At 41.1% G+C, this 14,868-nt stretch overlaps 2 protein-coding genes across 5 annotated transcripts in view; both read right to left on the bottom strand.

Moving 5' to 3' along the window:
* The window catches only part of c20h8orf34 (chromosome 20 C8orf34 homolog), a 54,403-nt gene extending 46,318 nt beyond the window's left edge, over positions 1–8,085 (bottom strand). For all 3 annotated transcript variants that reach the window (XR_004612354.1, XM_034572702.1, XM_034572703.1), the window contains exon 1: positions 7,876–8,085. Coding sequence is in view for 2 of the 3 variants with exons in the window: in XM_034572702.1 (XP_034428593.1) it covers positions 7,876–7,944 (69 nt within the window). In the remaining variant the exon portion in view is untranslated. The remainder of the gene's footprint in view (positions 1–7,875) is intronic.
* Positions 8,086–9,068: 983 nt separating this feature from the next.
* The window catches only part of prex2 (phosphatidylinositol-3,4,5-trisphosphate-dependent Rac exchange factor 2), an 88,636-nt gene continuing 82,836 nt past the window's right edge, over positions 9,069–14,868 (bottom strand). For both annotated transcript variants that reach the window (XM_034572551.1, XM_034572552.1), the window contains 3 exons: positions 14,275–14,377; positions 11,546–11,613; positions 9,069–10,155 (listed from right to left, as the gene is read on the bottom strand). In XM_034572551.1, coding sequence (XP_034428442.1) covers positions 10,110–10,155; positions 11,546–11,613; positions 14,275–14,377 — 217 coding nt within the window. In that variant the 3' untranslated portion in view covers positions 9,069–10,109. The remainder of the gene's footprint in view (positions 10,156–11,545; positions 11,614–14,274; positions 14,378–14,868) is intronic.

Here is a 14,868-nt window from a genome sequence, read left to right on the forward strand (position 1 = left end):
AAGTTAAATAAAAAGGCAGATTGAAAACTAAAATGATATTTATCGACAGAGTTGATGCAGCTAAGCCCTGGGATTTGAGTGACTTCACTGGAGCTTTACCCTTTCTTTGTCAAATGATGGATTTCCACCTCAGCTGTTGCAGCCACACTTAAAATGCTCAGGACACATTTCTACGACGTCTGTGTTCCTGAAACGAAAGTGTGAGCTAATAGATTGTATATTACAAGATAAATAGAGGGTGATTACAGCATGTAAGACAATATATTTTACCATCACCAGCAGCACAATCTGAATTACAACCAATCAGCTTTTGGAGCTTGGTCTCTGATCAGCTATAAAACCTGACTTTTTTTCTTCACCACTTGTCCTTGTGTAAAAAACATTTAAAAGGCAGCAACAGCTCTTCCCAGACTCCCGAGAGGGCACTGATTTACAGTACCTGCCATTTGTCAGTGAAATATGGGAATGCAAAGTCACATCACCAGGGTATTTAAGGTGACGCCTGCGCGTCTGTCCACTGAGCTTCAAACACAGAAAAGGGTCATTGTTGGGGAGAAAGAGAACAATGTGACAAGCCCGATTAGGTGAAGAGGAGTAGAGTGAGAGAAAGACGCCACTGGAAGACATCCAGACCTTGAACAGGCAGCAGACGAGAGCAGCACAGATCAGACGGAAGAGGAGACCGTGGGAGAGGCAATGTCACCGTAGTGGCTTTTATCTACCTCAGTCACTGCATTGTTCTTTTTTAAGTTTTGCAATTGCACAAATGTTCCTACGGACTCATTATTTGTTAATTAATCAACGAGAAGGCGACAGAATATTATATACCCAGTGTTCATGTTGTTAAATGTGCCCGTTTGCTGATTTCTTCCCAATTTTTAAATAACTGTTAAGGATTTGGGGTCTTGGATTATTTATTTTTTAAGAATGCACAATAAGATCTTTTCTCTTATGGTTTGACTCAATCCCTCACCAACTTAATTACTTCCATTTCTTACTTTCTTCGGCTTCCCCATATTCACATATCTGACATCCACCACTTCCTTATCAGCGCCATGACCCCCAGGATGTTCCACCAGACTGAGCTGAGACTTTCCATCAGTCATCTTCAGGCTGAGCTTCACCAACCATCAGCATCTGAACCCCACTGCGTCCTCACATCCATCGATACCTCACGACAACATTTCACCTTTTTTTTTATCTGCTCTTCACCTCAATAAATACTTCATACACGATTACACGTCCATAATCTAAAGTCGTCTTGTTGGACTATTTTCTCATTGGCACACAAAATGAGTTTCCAAATTATTAGTAAAGTCAGTCACAGAACATCAGGTTTGGTCCAAGAGGTAGTGATTTGTGAAGAGCTGCATTTCTCAAAATAACTTGCATCTCCAAGTCATATCCGTCTGAGGACACAAGCATTCTTATATTCAAGTTTTAATGAAGTTCCAAGAGTGTCTGTTGGTCAAATCAAATATGTTTTCCTGCATAATTTCCACTTGTGTCCTAAATGGTGTCTGATGAAGTGCAATGTTTTTAATATGCACTTGAGTGGATAAATTGCTCAAGAGTCTTATTACACGACTGTAACGCTCCTAGCAGCAGATGATCAGCTCCCCCCACTCACACACCAGCATGACTATAAAATTACATACAGCTGTAAACCATGAGCGTCCTCAGGCCGTAATTGAACATGATAGCTTTATTAGCATGCAGCACAGAGACACTTCCTCTTGTGGAATCGCAGATGCTCCTCGGCCACAATCTTGGGTTTCACTCTTCAAACCTTCCTCATACTGTACATTGCTCATTGTGTCACTCTGAACTCCCAGAAATCCTCTGTCGCCCCTGTTCACCTGCCCGAGGCGGCCTGAAGGGGAGCTGTGTTAAGCATGACACGATAAAAAAGCATCTCGAAAACCAAAACATGGCCTGACTAGTTATGATCAACCAAACACCAACTGTTTCTCTCCTTTGATATTTGACTGTTGATTTCTAAATGTGAATCTTTGAAATGTTTTCCTCTGAAACTTGAGAGAAAACAAAAGGGAAATGCCTCATTTCCCTTTGCCACCAGAAATTGCAAATTGCACATTAGACTAAACTGACAGCATTGACTTCCAGCACGCCTTCTGAGTTTGCTAATAGGATTTTAAGTGAGCATTTCTGTGTTTAGATGTAAATATCTAAGATATAATATCCCACGAGCGGACACAAGACTGGAAGTGTTGCTCATTATACACAAAACACTCAGTCATGAAGGCATATGTGGATTATCCTGCTCCACAGTATGATAAAAGCACCTCAGCTCTCATATTGGACTGTACACTATATCAATAGTAAATGGTCAGTTGTTATGCTGCGATAAACAACCTCATTTTGCAGATATCATTGCTTTGAATCGTTGGCTGGGGTGAAATAACAAATACAAAACCAAACATTGAACTTCAATAACTGGGTTTTTACTACCCAACGTGTGGGATGTATGTCACCTATAATCTAACCAGAGATGTTTTATTTGACCCTTCCCAACACAGATACCTGGACTTTGCGTATTGGCTGATCCAATACCAATGCATTAAGAAACATGTACATAGCAATTCACTCAAGAAGTTTTGTAGTTATCTTTCCTGCTTCTGGGGCCGTCTCTGTTAAAATCAGTGCTGTCCTCGTGCTCTTTTTCATGTGATGGTTCTTCAAATGCTCTGAGATTGCCAGTGTTGTAATCAGTAACACTATTGCCTCGGAACTGAGGTCTTTTTCAGTAGCCGTTTTACTTGTGAGACTTTCCGGCGTGAAATATTGCCAAACTGCAGCCATTTTATCTAGCCCTGGCTAACAAGACACCAGAAATCCCTTATTCCGTTCCATTTACAGCACTCGCCAGTTGTAGTTCAGTGCCAAGTCAGAAGTGATTCCCAGGAAAAGAAAATTGCAGTTTTATCCAGGTGAGACTAATGAAGACGGCATTGGTTCAGTACATAGACTCACATACTGCAGTGTCTAAAGCATTTACAATATGGGTTCATCAGTCTGTCAGACAAAAAGGTTTCCCAGTGTGTTTGTACTGGACGTGTAATGAGACCCATGATGGATTCTCCTGGATGTACAACTGAATGTCGCGGTATAGGCTGCAATAAATTCTGTGTGGGTGTTCTGTCTCTCTGGTCCACCATTACAAATGTTTCCAGTCCTGGCTTTGATTATCTGTGACACATACCACCAGATTTCGAACAATGTCTCTGGAACTGTAAAGAAATTATAGATAAAACGAGTCACACAAAAAAAGAGCATACACTGCTGTAACACAGTAAGTGAAAATAGCCCAAACCCAATCACACCCAGCCCAATACATCTCTTCCTCGGGGAGCGGATCAATAGGTCAGGCTGTGTGTCTGTCCGAGTCCTGCCTGGACAAACTGACCTCTTCCCAGCGCTGCAGGGCTGAGACCCCGAGCGCCGCAGATCAGAGGAACTACACAGCAAAACATATTTTTTTCCATATGGATGGACATGCTCTGGAATTCTCTCAGAGGAGTCTTATTATTTTTATTTTATTATTTTACTAGGTAGCAACACCAATAGCAGGAAAAGAGAGACTCACTGATTTGAATTCATGCACCTTTACCCAAGTTATCGGCCCGAAACTGAGCAGATTCATCAGCAGTTGTCTTTTTATTTTTATTTATCGATTTCAGCGATGTAATTTTCATTGTGTTCCGCACGTTGGAAATTACATTAGGGATCATTCTACTGTGAGAATGGAAATCTGAGGCTGTGGCAAACAGAGAGAAACATACCGTATCTCAATGAGATAAGAAAAAAAAGTGATTAATTGGATTACCGTTGTCGGTGCTTTGTATTCTCATTGTGCATTTCCGTAGGTGCTGCTGTGCACCAATAAAACCTCTAAAATGATAAGACACAGCAATGCAGACCTGATCCATTTCATTAAATTTGTATCCGATACAATAACAATCCAGTTTGCTGCTCATCTGTGTTTTATTAATACTGTATCAGCAAGGCGTCATAAAAAGCCCTGAGCTGAGACCAATACTAAGCTACAGTATATATATTAGCAGACCAATATTCCAGCTATTGAAGTCACTAAAGATAAAAAGTTAAGACTTGAACAATCAAACCAACTTTGACTTTTACACCATTTCTAGTTCAAACCAGTGACACTTTTTGGTCGGAGCTGCATTAACATGATCCATTGCTTCACACAGCCATTGTTTCCACATAGCAATTATATCGTCTGAGACATGAATGATCGCAGCAGGTAGGAAAATGAGAGTGTTTTTCATACCGTCTGGTGATAAGAGGCAAATAACTGCTCCGTTTTTTACCACCCGGTGCTGTTATACAAGTTTAAATGTCAGAGATTTACACATTGATCACGCAGATCGTCTCTGATAATGCCAAGATTAGAGAATTCCACTGATTTTCTCACACAGGTCTGACAGCGATTCTGTCAAATTCTAAATGCCAGGAAAGTGGAGATTCATCCGAACACACACATCAGCTTGCTGCATCCAATACATCCTCTTGCTTTAACGGCTACACTGGCGACAACTCTTCCTGTAACACAGTTGTATGAAAGGTCACGCTGGACCTAAACCATTTAGCGAATGGAAAAGAGTAAGTGTTTGAAAAGAATATCAATATTAAGTGGCTGACAATAATCCAGGGTGCAATTACTTCAATTATTATGAAAGGCTGCTTCACGTCTTAGAGAATATTCTGCTGGTGTTGACTCAGCTTGCTATCTCTGAAAAGCAACCATTTCATTAGTGAGAGGGGAAGAAAAAAATAATCAATTCTCTGGCAAATCATAAGCAGTGTCTCATCAGAGTGAGTAAATGAATCCCTGCTCGCTGTTACACAGACGTTTTAATACTGCGGCGCTGTGGTGGGGCGAGGGAAGAGGTTATGGGGTTTGCAGACGAGTGTGAGAGAGAAAGGAAACGGAAAAAGAGCAGTTTCTGGTAAAGAAATTGATCCCATTTACACAGCATGACGAAAGAAACAGAGCGTTAATTAGAGATGGATCAGAGAAGAACTCTGATCTTCATACATGATGCTAGCTGACCTATATCTTCGATGCACATGATGCTACATTATACTTTGTTAAGGCTCCTCAATTAATATATTCAGGCAATTATTGTAAATAAAAAGTAAGATCACCTTGACCGATATGGATTTTTGGGGGACAATAATATACAATCCAAAATCACTATATCAGATATATTTAAAAAATGACAGTGATTACCAAGATGTCGTTATCATACCCTAGTTTAGATTTTAACCATAAACTTTATTATAAATAACAATAGAACAAATAAACCCAAATAGACTTACTTAACGTACTTTTCCATGTAAAATGTAAATACACACTAGTTCTGTAAAATTAATATTCATATCGACAAATATAAACGCAAGTACCGATGCGTCTGCGAAAGGCTAATATCAATTGGTCAGGCTCCTTTTAAAACTAATAATGTTTTGAAAGATGAGTGTTATTCCGCTCACATTAAAACCAATCAGGAGAAGATCATTTTATTCCGTCTGTGGAAAAATATGTCAATTACTGCAGAAGCTGGATTGTGTCACTAATGTGTGTATTGCATCGCACTAATCCTTGTAATAGTGTATTTACCTTAAATAGATTTATAAGATGTACACATATGACTCCATATATCAACATAATGCTGATGTTAATGTTTTTGCATTGATGGAAAATAGTTTGAGAAGTGTGCTCTTGTAACTGAGATGTTGCATTTAACCAAAAAGTGTTGTTCTCATTTTGTTTGAATGACAATCAAAGTTTCAATCAGCTCTTTTTGGTTGAAGCAGCGCAGCAGAACCATTGTGTGATTACATCTGCTGCACAACCGTTCTCTTCATCTGATCAAAAAAGGAAAATTACAAGAAGGATTCCCGCAGCTCTTCCTAGAGTCTTCTTTTTCAAATTGTTTCTTCACAACCGACTGCACTTGGATGGATTCTCTCTGAGACAACAGTGACAGGGCCAAGGTTTGTTCAAGCGCAGCACCAGGGGAGCGCCTGCATCATTTTCTCATGAGAGAGGCAGACCCAGGAGATGTATACTCCTCTTATTACATCTCTTTCCAACTACTTCAACCAACCTGAAAACCCTCACGGCCTCTAAACAGTCGGCAATGATCGTTAAAGCTCAGGATGAAAAAGTCTACAGGGTTCCTTCAGGACACATGATGCAATACAAAGCATGTAAGAGCTTCACCCTGTGAGCTCATTGATCTTTGGACCAAAGGTGTTTTTTTCAGCAACACCGCAGGTGCCACCGTAACGTCACATTTTGCTTTAATCATCTTCAATTGTCACATAAAGGAGAGATGGTTTAATTGTGGCTAAAAACAGAGGGGGGGTTGGGGGAGGCAGAGAGTAGAGGGGGGGAGACAGGTGGAAGAGGAAAAATGGAGGGAGGAAAAACAAACAGAGAGAGAGCACACACACACACACACACACACACACACACACACACACACACACACGACTATCAGTGTGCGGTTGTGGCCTCAATAAGATTCCCTGTGTTCTTCACAGGGTGAGTCTCTGTCCACGGTGCTGAAACAACCCTCGCCACTGCTCCTACATCTGCTTAACATGCACTTCATGTGTGTGTGTGTGTGCTGCTACTACACATCCAGCTGAAGCACGGAACTCACACGTCAGCACTTTTTTTTTTCCGCAGAAACACACCACGCATGTGAATATTGCACGGTGCATGTCATCCCACCGCGTTACTCAATCATCTAGATCAACAACAAAAAAAGCCACATGGATTCTTGTCCTCTCCATCTTTGCTGTGATCACGCCTCACACCTGTGCGGTCCTGCTCTGAGCTATAAATCCAACAGCAAACAAAAGGATGAAGTCATGCTCTCCCCTGGGCTGCTCGGGAGCCACCCTGAGAATACACACAGATCCCCCTGACTGGCAAACATACAGACAGGCAGGCAGCTCCCCTGTAACCTCAACAAACCCAGTGTGTGGAGTCAGGCGGTGGCAGTGGCACAGCGTCTTTTTGAAATGCAAATGACTGTAGGAAGATGGGAGCGTAAAGACAGCAGCCAATATTCCTCTAAGCTAGAGTGGTGAATGGAGTAGCAGTGGGACGGTTCAGGAGGTGCATGGGAAAATGAAGAAAAACGCGAGGAAGAATATATCGTGCCACGTCGCTAAATGCTTTAACATCTACAGTGCAAGTGTATATAAGGAGAAATAACAGAGTCTAATGTAGCTAAATGGTTTGACATCTACAGTAAAGTGTATATAAGGAGAAATGACAGAGTCTAATGTAGCTAAATGGTTTAATATCTACAGTGCAAGTGTATATAAGGAAAAATAATAGAGTTTAAAGTACTAAAAGCTTTAATATCTACAATACAAGTGTATGTAAGGTTGAATAATGTAGTTTAATGTAACTATATGATTGAATATCTACAGTACAAGTGTATATGAGAAGAAATAATATAGTTTAAAGTACTAAATGCTTTAACATAGAGTATAGATGTATATGAGGTTGAATAATAGAGTGTAAAGTACTAAATGCTTTACTATCTGCAATACAAGAGTATATAAGGAGAAATAATATAGTTGCATCTAGCTAAATGGTTTAATATAGAGTACAGGTGTATATAAGGTTGAATAATATAGTTTAAAGTACTAAATGCTTTACTATGTAGTACAGGTAATAATAGAGTTCTGTATAGTGTCAGTTCCTCCAGTGTGACAGCTCACTGTGCAGATCTCATCATTGAACACAAACTGGAGATAAATAGGATTCATGGAAAGAAACGGTTCTTTAAAATGGGAACTTTCACTCACCTCGAACAAGGGTCCGATCTTGTTCCTCTCCAGGTACGACTGGATCCTGGACTGCTGAGGGGACGCCATGAGGAAACTGTCGGTCCTCTCCGGAGCTTTTAGCGGGATGAAATCACGGGGTGAGCCGCTGTCATTCGTCCTTCAGGAGGGAGGGTGTCAAAAAAAAAAAATACTCCCCGTTCAAAATGTCACCGAGCGCCTCGGTAGCCCGGTGTGCGTCAAGTGCGGAGCGGCCGGTTGCTGTGTGGAGCCCGGCTCATTGTGGAGACTCAGCCCGGGACCGTCCCCAGCTCGGCGGCGGCAGCTTCCCGGTGGACGCCGGCGGCTCAGCGGCGGCAGCGGCTCCGTGACACGGATCACAAGTGTTCCGCTCACTGGCTGCCGGTGTTAACTGAGCCACTCCCATTCACCCGGAGAGCGCAGCCTGCTCCCGGCCATGGACTGGATATGAGAAGGTCCCGGCCGGACTCCTGCTCCGGGTCCCCCCTGTCATCCACGATCCGTCCTCCACGTGTCACATGACGCGGATTTTATTAACGCTAATAAACTGCGCAGTCTCACGTGCAGCTCGCGGACGGTATTTAACGCAAGTGTTGCGCATTCTGCAGAGTAACGTAAAAAAAAAAGTATAATTTATAGAATTTTTGTCCTCCAGTGGAGATACAACGGTTACTAAACAACCGTAGAATAAAAAAATGCAAATAAAGACTTGACTGATTAATCGTTTTTATCGGTTAGCCAATGTCTTTTACAGACACTGTTCAGTGTATTGTTGTTTATGTTTTCAGATATGCGACAACTTTTATTTTAGAGAAAAAACAATGCAGACAAGAAGTATTTTTTGATAGTTAGTTAACATTTTACATTTTTTCATATTTTCAGTTATTTATCATAAAGTTTATGGTTAAACTGTAAAATATCAAGCCTCAATCATTTCTGTCAGTTACGACTCTTGCCAAAGATATATGTCGGATTTATATACGTGAATATTGACTGATATCGGTATCAGAAAGTTTAGTAAGGCTTTAAGGTCAAAGGTTATGTTGTGTTCTATCAGTTGATATTCGTTTTTTTATTTCCTTGTATCAGTGTCGATATACATGTGTGTATGGGTTGATAAGGTACTACACATTTTTTGTACTTTCTTGTATCAGTTCGACATCGGCTCTACTTATAAGAAAGGCTAGATAGTGTTTTTTTCCATGAAGCAGGTCTGTTTATTACACTGAGATAGATATTGTTCAAGTGATACATGTTAAATACAGAATAAACAAAGTCAGTCGTGAATTGGTCATAACTACATTTGATCAGCTTTAATATATTTGACAACATTTTAGTGTTTTGAGGAAAATTCTTGCTGCAATAAGTCGTTTTAACACCATTGATGAAACAACAGAGACATACGTGTGGGAACAGCACTGGAGCTTACTAATGCAGTTTATTATCACTTGGTTGTTTGCATAGCATTGAGCAATCCACCCTACACTGACAACATCCACTAATAAGTAGCACAGAGAGACACTTTAATCCTGAGTACTGTCAATATAAAATAACAGAATATATCTCACAGCTCTACTTCCCAGAAACTAGCATATGTTAATACTGATAAACCATAGAAAATCTTTATATTCATGCATACGACAGCCATAGAAGTTCAAAATCTGTAGGAAACAGCAGCATGAGTCCTTTCTGCTTATTTCTGCTAAAAGTGTATATTTACAGAAGAATAAAAAATCATGTCAGGAAGCGTTAGAAATGACATTCGTGTGGTTATCAAATTCTGACAGGCTGATTAATGCATAGGAGGCAGAGAACAGAGACAGATTATTGGCTAATCTGAACAAACACAACGCAAATATCTTTTGAATCAATGTTATCTTGCTTATTTCATATGCAAATGAAACAAAAAATGAAAAAAAGCACGTTTTTCAGTGAAGCCAATGCACTGAGCTTATTTAACTCCATTGAGATCAAATCTTTTGTTTTCTCATCTCCTCGTCAGATGCATTACACAATAAAAAAACCAAATCAAAATATGTATAAAGTACAACTGTGAAAAATATAAAGTATTAAAAATACTATTTACGTTTAAAAAAAATGTCTATTTACACTTAAGGCAGCTGTTCTGAACATATAGAAATGTTCAAATAGGTTGATCCTTCATGGGTGGAGGGAAGACCTCCTGAGCAGAACGCTTCGGACTCACTGCTCAGCACCTTCCTGGGTGTAATGCATTATGGGTCACCATCTGGGGGAGGAGGCTGGCACAGCTTGTACAACCTGGACAGAGAAATACAATAAGGCATTAAACTATAAAATATCAATTACATTTCTTTGACATCTTAGCAATCATTGTAAGTTTTTTTTATTATAACTGAATTTATTTCACTCTCTTTTATCAGTAACGGCATCAGCCAGCATCTGTCGGGATCTACAGACAAAGATTATATGTTCTGTTCTGCCGGCGTAATGAAGAGAAAAAATACTTTAGCAACAAATGTATTTGGTGTCATTCATAATTCATCTGTTTTTTTCTCTGATCTCGGAGCAGATTTCTCCGATATCAGCCTCTTTTCTTGCCTCTTAACACAGCACCACTCTCGTCTGTAGTTGAAATACCCATTTGCACCACTCACATCTTTATGCTTTTGAAGAGACTCACTCTAAATCACATGTTTGCAGAGTAAACTCTCACTAAAACGTAACCGTCGCTTTCATCGGCAGATCACTGAGAATCTCGGTCTTGTGAACATCTCATGTTCCACGCAGCACATTGTACAGCGCTCACTCACGCTGGAACAATTATGACATAAACCTACCGAGAGTGCAGCGATTTTGCTCGGTGACCACAATGTCTCAACACTAATCATCCCGCTACTTAATTGTATTTGTCAATTTCACTAAAAGGTTCAAAAGGGCTGCCTGTCACACAAAAGCCTATATGTCACAGCCAAATGGCTGAGGCGGTCCTCGTCTCAGAGCGACTGAGAACAGGGAGCTCCTTTCTAATGGAACCATTTGGCCTCAGTCCTGCACAAAAAGTGCACACACAGAGCTACTGGACAGCACAAATGCATGCACTTTTAAAAACGCTGAATCTGTGTGACTGCAGAGAGATGTCCGCTCGGTGATGGACAGTTGAAGAGTCATAGCAGCAATTTGAAAAGAAAAATGTTTAGACTACAGCCGAACATTTGCATTAACGCAACCTTTCAAAGTTAGTTTTGAAGTGAAAATTCAGCCCAACTTAACTTATTTGTTTTGTTTTGTGTAAAAATATATGCTGTAGCTAAATGATTGAGAACTTGAGTGTCACAACTTCATCAGCAAAACCTAGTGTGTTGTTTTCAAACCCTGAACTTATGATCAATAAGTTTCCTCTACTTTTAATGACAAATTGTCTTCTACCAGAACAGGAAGCTAGAAAGTACAATTAGAAATGGATGTGTACTGTACGTTAAAAAAAAATATCACACAAGAATTTTCTGTACATCTTAAAATATTGGTGATTTGAATGCAGATCGACACAATATACCAACAAGGGTCACAATTCAAATGGTCACAGATAATGTAAAGTACATGTTATATCACATACAAAGCCGTATGTGATCGTATGTGAATCAATAGGCTGACGTTGCCCCTCACATACAGGACATGACTGCAGTTTTACCTTGGGACTGATGACGGCGTCCGATCCCTCACTCCCAAATTCTTGGCAGAATTCTGAACTCTCGCCCCCTGAAAGACCAACAGAAAATAGTCAATTCACTGTGCATAAGCTTGAAATGCAAAGGCTATAAATAGGGGCCCGGAAACAAAACCATAGAGAGAGGAGCTTAAGCAGAAAGCCATAGAACATGTGCCCTCTGAGAATTGAGAATGCTTCCTCCCAAAGAAATTACAGTGAGGAGTGCGGTGATTCAGCATTTGTTTAGAAATAATACATGCTGAGTAATATAATTCAAACTCTGGAACTATGTGTTCATTTCCTACATCATTGTATTGAATTCACTTCTTAGAAAGCACTGGGAAGTTTTCAGGACTTGGACTTTGCTGTTGAACAGATTTATTCACATATTTCAAAAGTCAACTGGGCCTAGAGAGGAACAACTATCTGGAACCATCTTGGGTGAAATACGTCTGATGATGTTTGACTCGAGTTTCCGCCCCAGGTGAAATTGCTTCCAGTCAGAGCATGAATGACTTGGATTCACATGCGAGAGAGAGGGTATAATTTCTAGTATAAACAGCTCCAATAAATATTGTAGGTTGTAAAGTAATTGTCATACGATGCATGTGGAGAACCGGAAATTTAAACTATACCCCTGCATGTGCACACGTCTGCTCTCTAACAATGCATGCACATGTAGAACACATAGTCTCTAAGGAGGTGTACAGGACTTGAATCCTTCTTGTGTTTGTGTGCTGCAGTTTTTGATTTCGCTCAGTCAGGGGCATGTCTGCTCTTTGCTAGCGTTGCTGTAGTTTGCTCGCTGGCTGCAGAGTTGGCAGACACACATCTGCAGGGGGCGAGAAGAAAGTCAGCCTCTCAATTTGAGCACACAAACACCTGCTCACGCAAAAACCATCTCCCCCTCTGAAACACACGTACAAGGCAGAAACACACACAGTCAAAACACTATCCAAAGGCGTCATCAGCGTCTCCTTTTTAAAGCACAGAGGCAGCGACTGGCAAAAACTGCATTAGCTGACCTCTCAGTTACAGCTCTGCCATGTGCAATCTGAGAGTTGGCCCCGAGTTACGTTCAGAGCAGGATAGCATCAGCAATTATTCGATTAATCTGATTCCTCCGGACAGAGATGCCCCCGATGTCCCCATAGGACACAGTGCCCAGAGAAGATCAGATGAATCAGATACAACTACGGGAGCTCAAACTCTTTTTACAGTTTGGAACTTGATTCAAGTAAATTAGGTTTCTAAACCTTCTGATCGTGAGATAATATAAATTAAGACAAAAGACTCCCTACACAAAGTAAAATCACCAAAGTTAGAGGGATTCTTCCCCATTGAACCAAGATTGTCTGTAGAGAAGTTCATGGCAATCCATCTCATTAATCGTATTACTCTTACTCAAAAGAGTTGAACCAACCATCAAAGTGGGGTAAAGATGGTAAATATAACTGGTATAAAACAAGTATGTGCAAGTGTTAACATTCACAGTCTTTCAGCGTTTTACAATGAACACTTTTTCTGCATGCTTCTCTTAGAGAGGAAGAAGAGGCGTCATCCAAAGCCTCAGTGATAGTCACACACACACACACACACACACACACACACACACACACACACACACACACACACACACACACACACACACACACACACACACACACAGCCCTCAGTGATGTGTAGGTCAAGGATGACGCAAGAAAACAGAAAAAGTCTAAGGCCAGACACGGAAAAATTATGCGATGGAAACATAATGAAAAAGTCCTCCTCTGATTAATTAACCTAAACTACAAATCTCAATACCTGCACCTGTTCACCTTCATATAAAAAATATCTCAAACTACACCCTCCACGAGATGGATCTTCTCTCCAGCCACATACAGTAGCGCTCAAGGTTAAACAATGCACAGAGTTGCATCCTCCTGGCCGCCGGCCCAGCTCTCTGAGTGTGGAAGTAAATGCCTCCCCTCCCGCGGTCCCTCAGCCCTTCGTCTAACCTCTCCTCTCACTGCAAACAGCCAAATAACCAGCACTCACAGAACTTCTAATGAGCCTCTGAGACATATGCCAAGATCTGGTCACGGCCGGATCTTTTGGTGGAGTGAGAATGTGCGTACGCGCTGAGCAAGTAATGGGAATTCCTTCCCTTGACCCCAAATAGGCATGCAGACAAACAAACAAGCAGCAGCCTCTCAAGCAGTCCGTTCAGCTTCTCATTACTACTGCGTTTTGGTAAATTCATATCGTGGTTGCAGTGAATGCAAATCTGATAAGATTGAACTTGGGCAGAGAGAGGAGTGAGGGGGGAGGGCAAGGGAGAGAGGTAAAAGAAATTACAACATAGACGGAGGCAAAGGGATATTTTCTTATTCGCAGAAAACACCAAGAACTAGACTTTCTCTGTTGACTGCCTTGAAAAATAGCAATATTATTGAATTAATCGTGTCTGAGAGAAATCAAACATTGACCAAAGAAGCTAAAATGGTGTCACTGCTCCACTATTGGCTCTGTTTATCTATCACTGATACTGTTCTGGCTGCCTACTTTTGACTCAATGAAGCATATGGTTTATCTAATGGTTTTGGATCCAGAAATTGTGGATTGAAACTCGGATTCACTCCAAAAGTAGGGACTGCAGGGGACTGTAGCAGCTGAGGGGAAAACAACAAAGAGGTAGTGCGTGTGTGTTTTTAAAATGCAGTCCATACCTGTTTCCTCATGACATCGGTGGCTTGCATGATGCAGCGAGGCGGCAGGCCATGGTTTCGGGCCAGCAGGATGGCCTGCTCCAATGTCACACTCAGCGTGCAGCTGTTGATCAGAGAGGAAACATGAGGTCAAGCTCAAACATTCACTCTCACTCTGCATATTTATAAGCACCAAGGAGGTGGATGTTTAATTGGCGTGTGGGTACATCAGGCTGCAGGGTCTTGCTTCTGTTGACCCTGTGGGTGTTCCTGATGTATTATAGCACAAGAACATGAGGTCACTGCGACCTTGGCCTTTCGCCTTCAACCACCAAATTGGAATCTATTAATTTATGAACGTTTGTACCACATCTAAAGAAATTCCCTCGAGGTGTTCTTGAGATTTCTTCACAAGAACGGACGGACAATCCGAAAACACGATGCCTCCTGCCACTGTCCACGGCGCAGAGGTATAAAAACATCGAGCATTACTATGTCTGCATTCTCACTCACTCATTCACGTTTGCAACATGAAAGGCATCAACAACAGATGAAGACTGAATACAAGATCTGAGACTGAAACAAACATCAATGGAACATAAAAGCACGTCAAAC

The sequence above is a fragment of the Hippoglossus hippoglossus genome, chromosome 20, assembly GCF_009819705.1.
Source record: "Hippoglossus hippoglossus isolate fHipHip1 chromosome 20, fHipHip1.pri, whole genome shotgun sequence".
In the NCBI taxonomy this organism is placed as follows: Eukaryota; Metazoa; Chordata; class Actinopteri; order Pleuronectiformes; family Pleuronectidae; genus Hippoglossus; species Hippoglossus hippoglossus.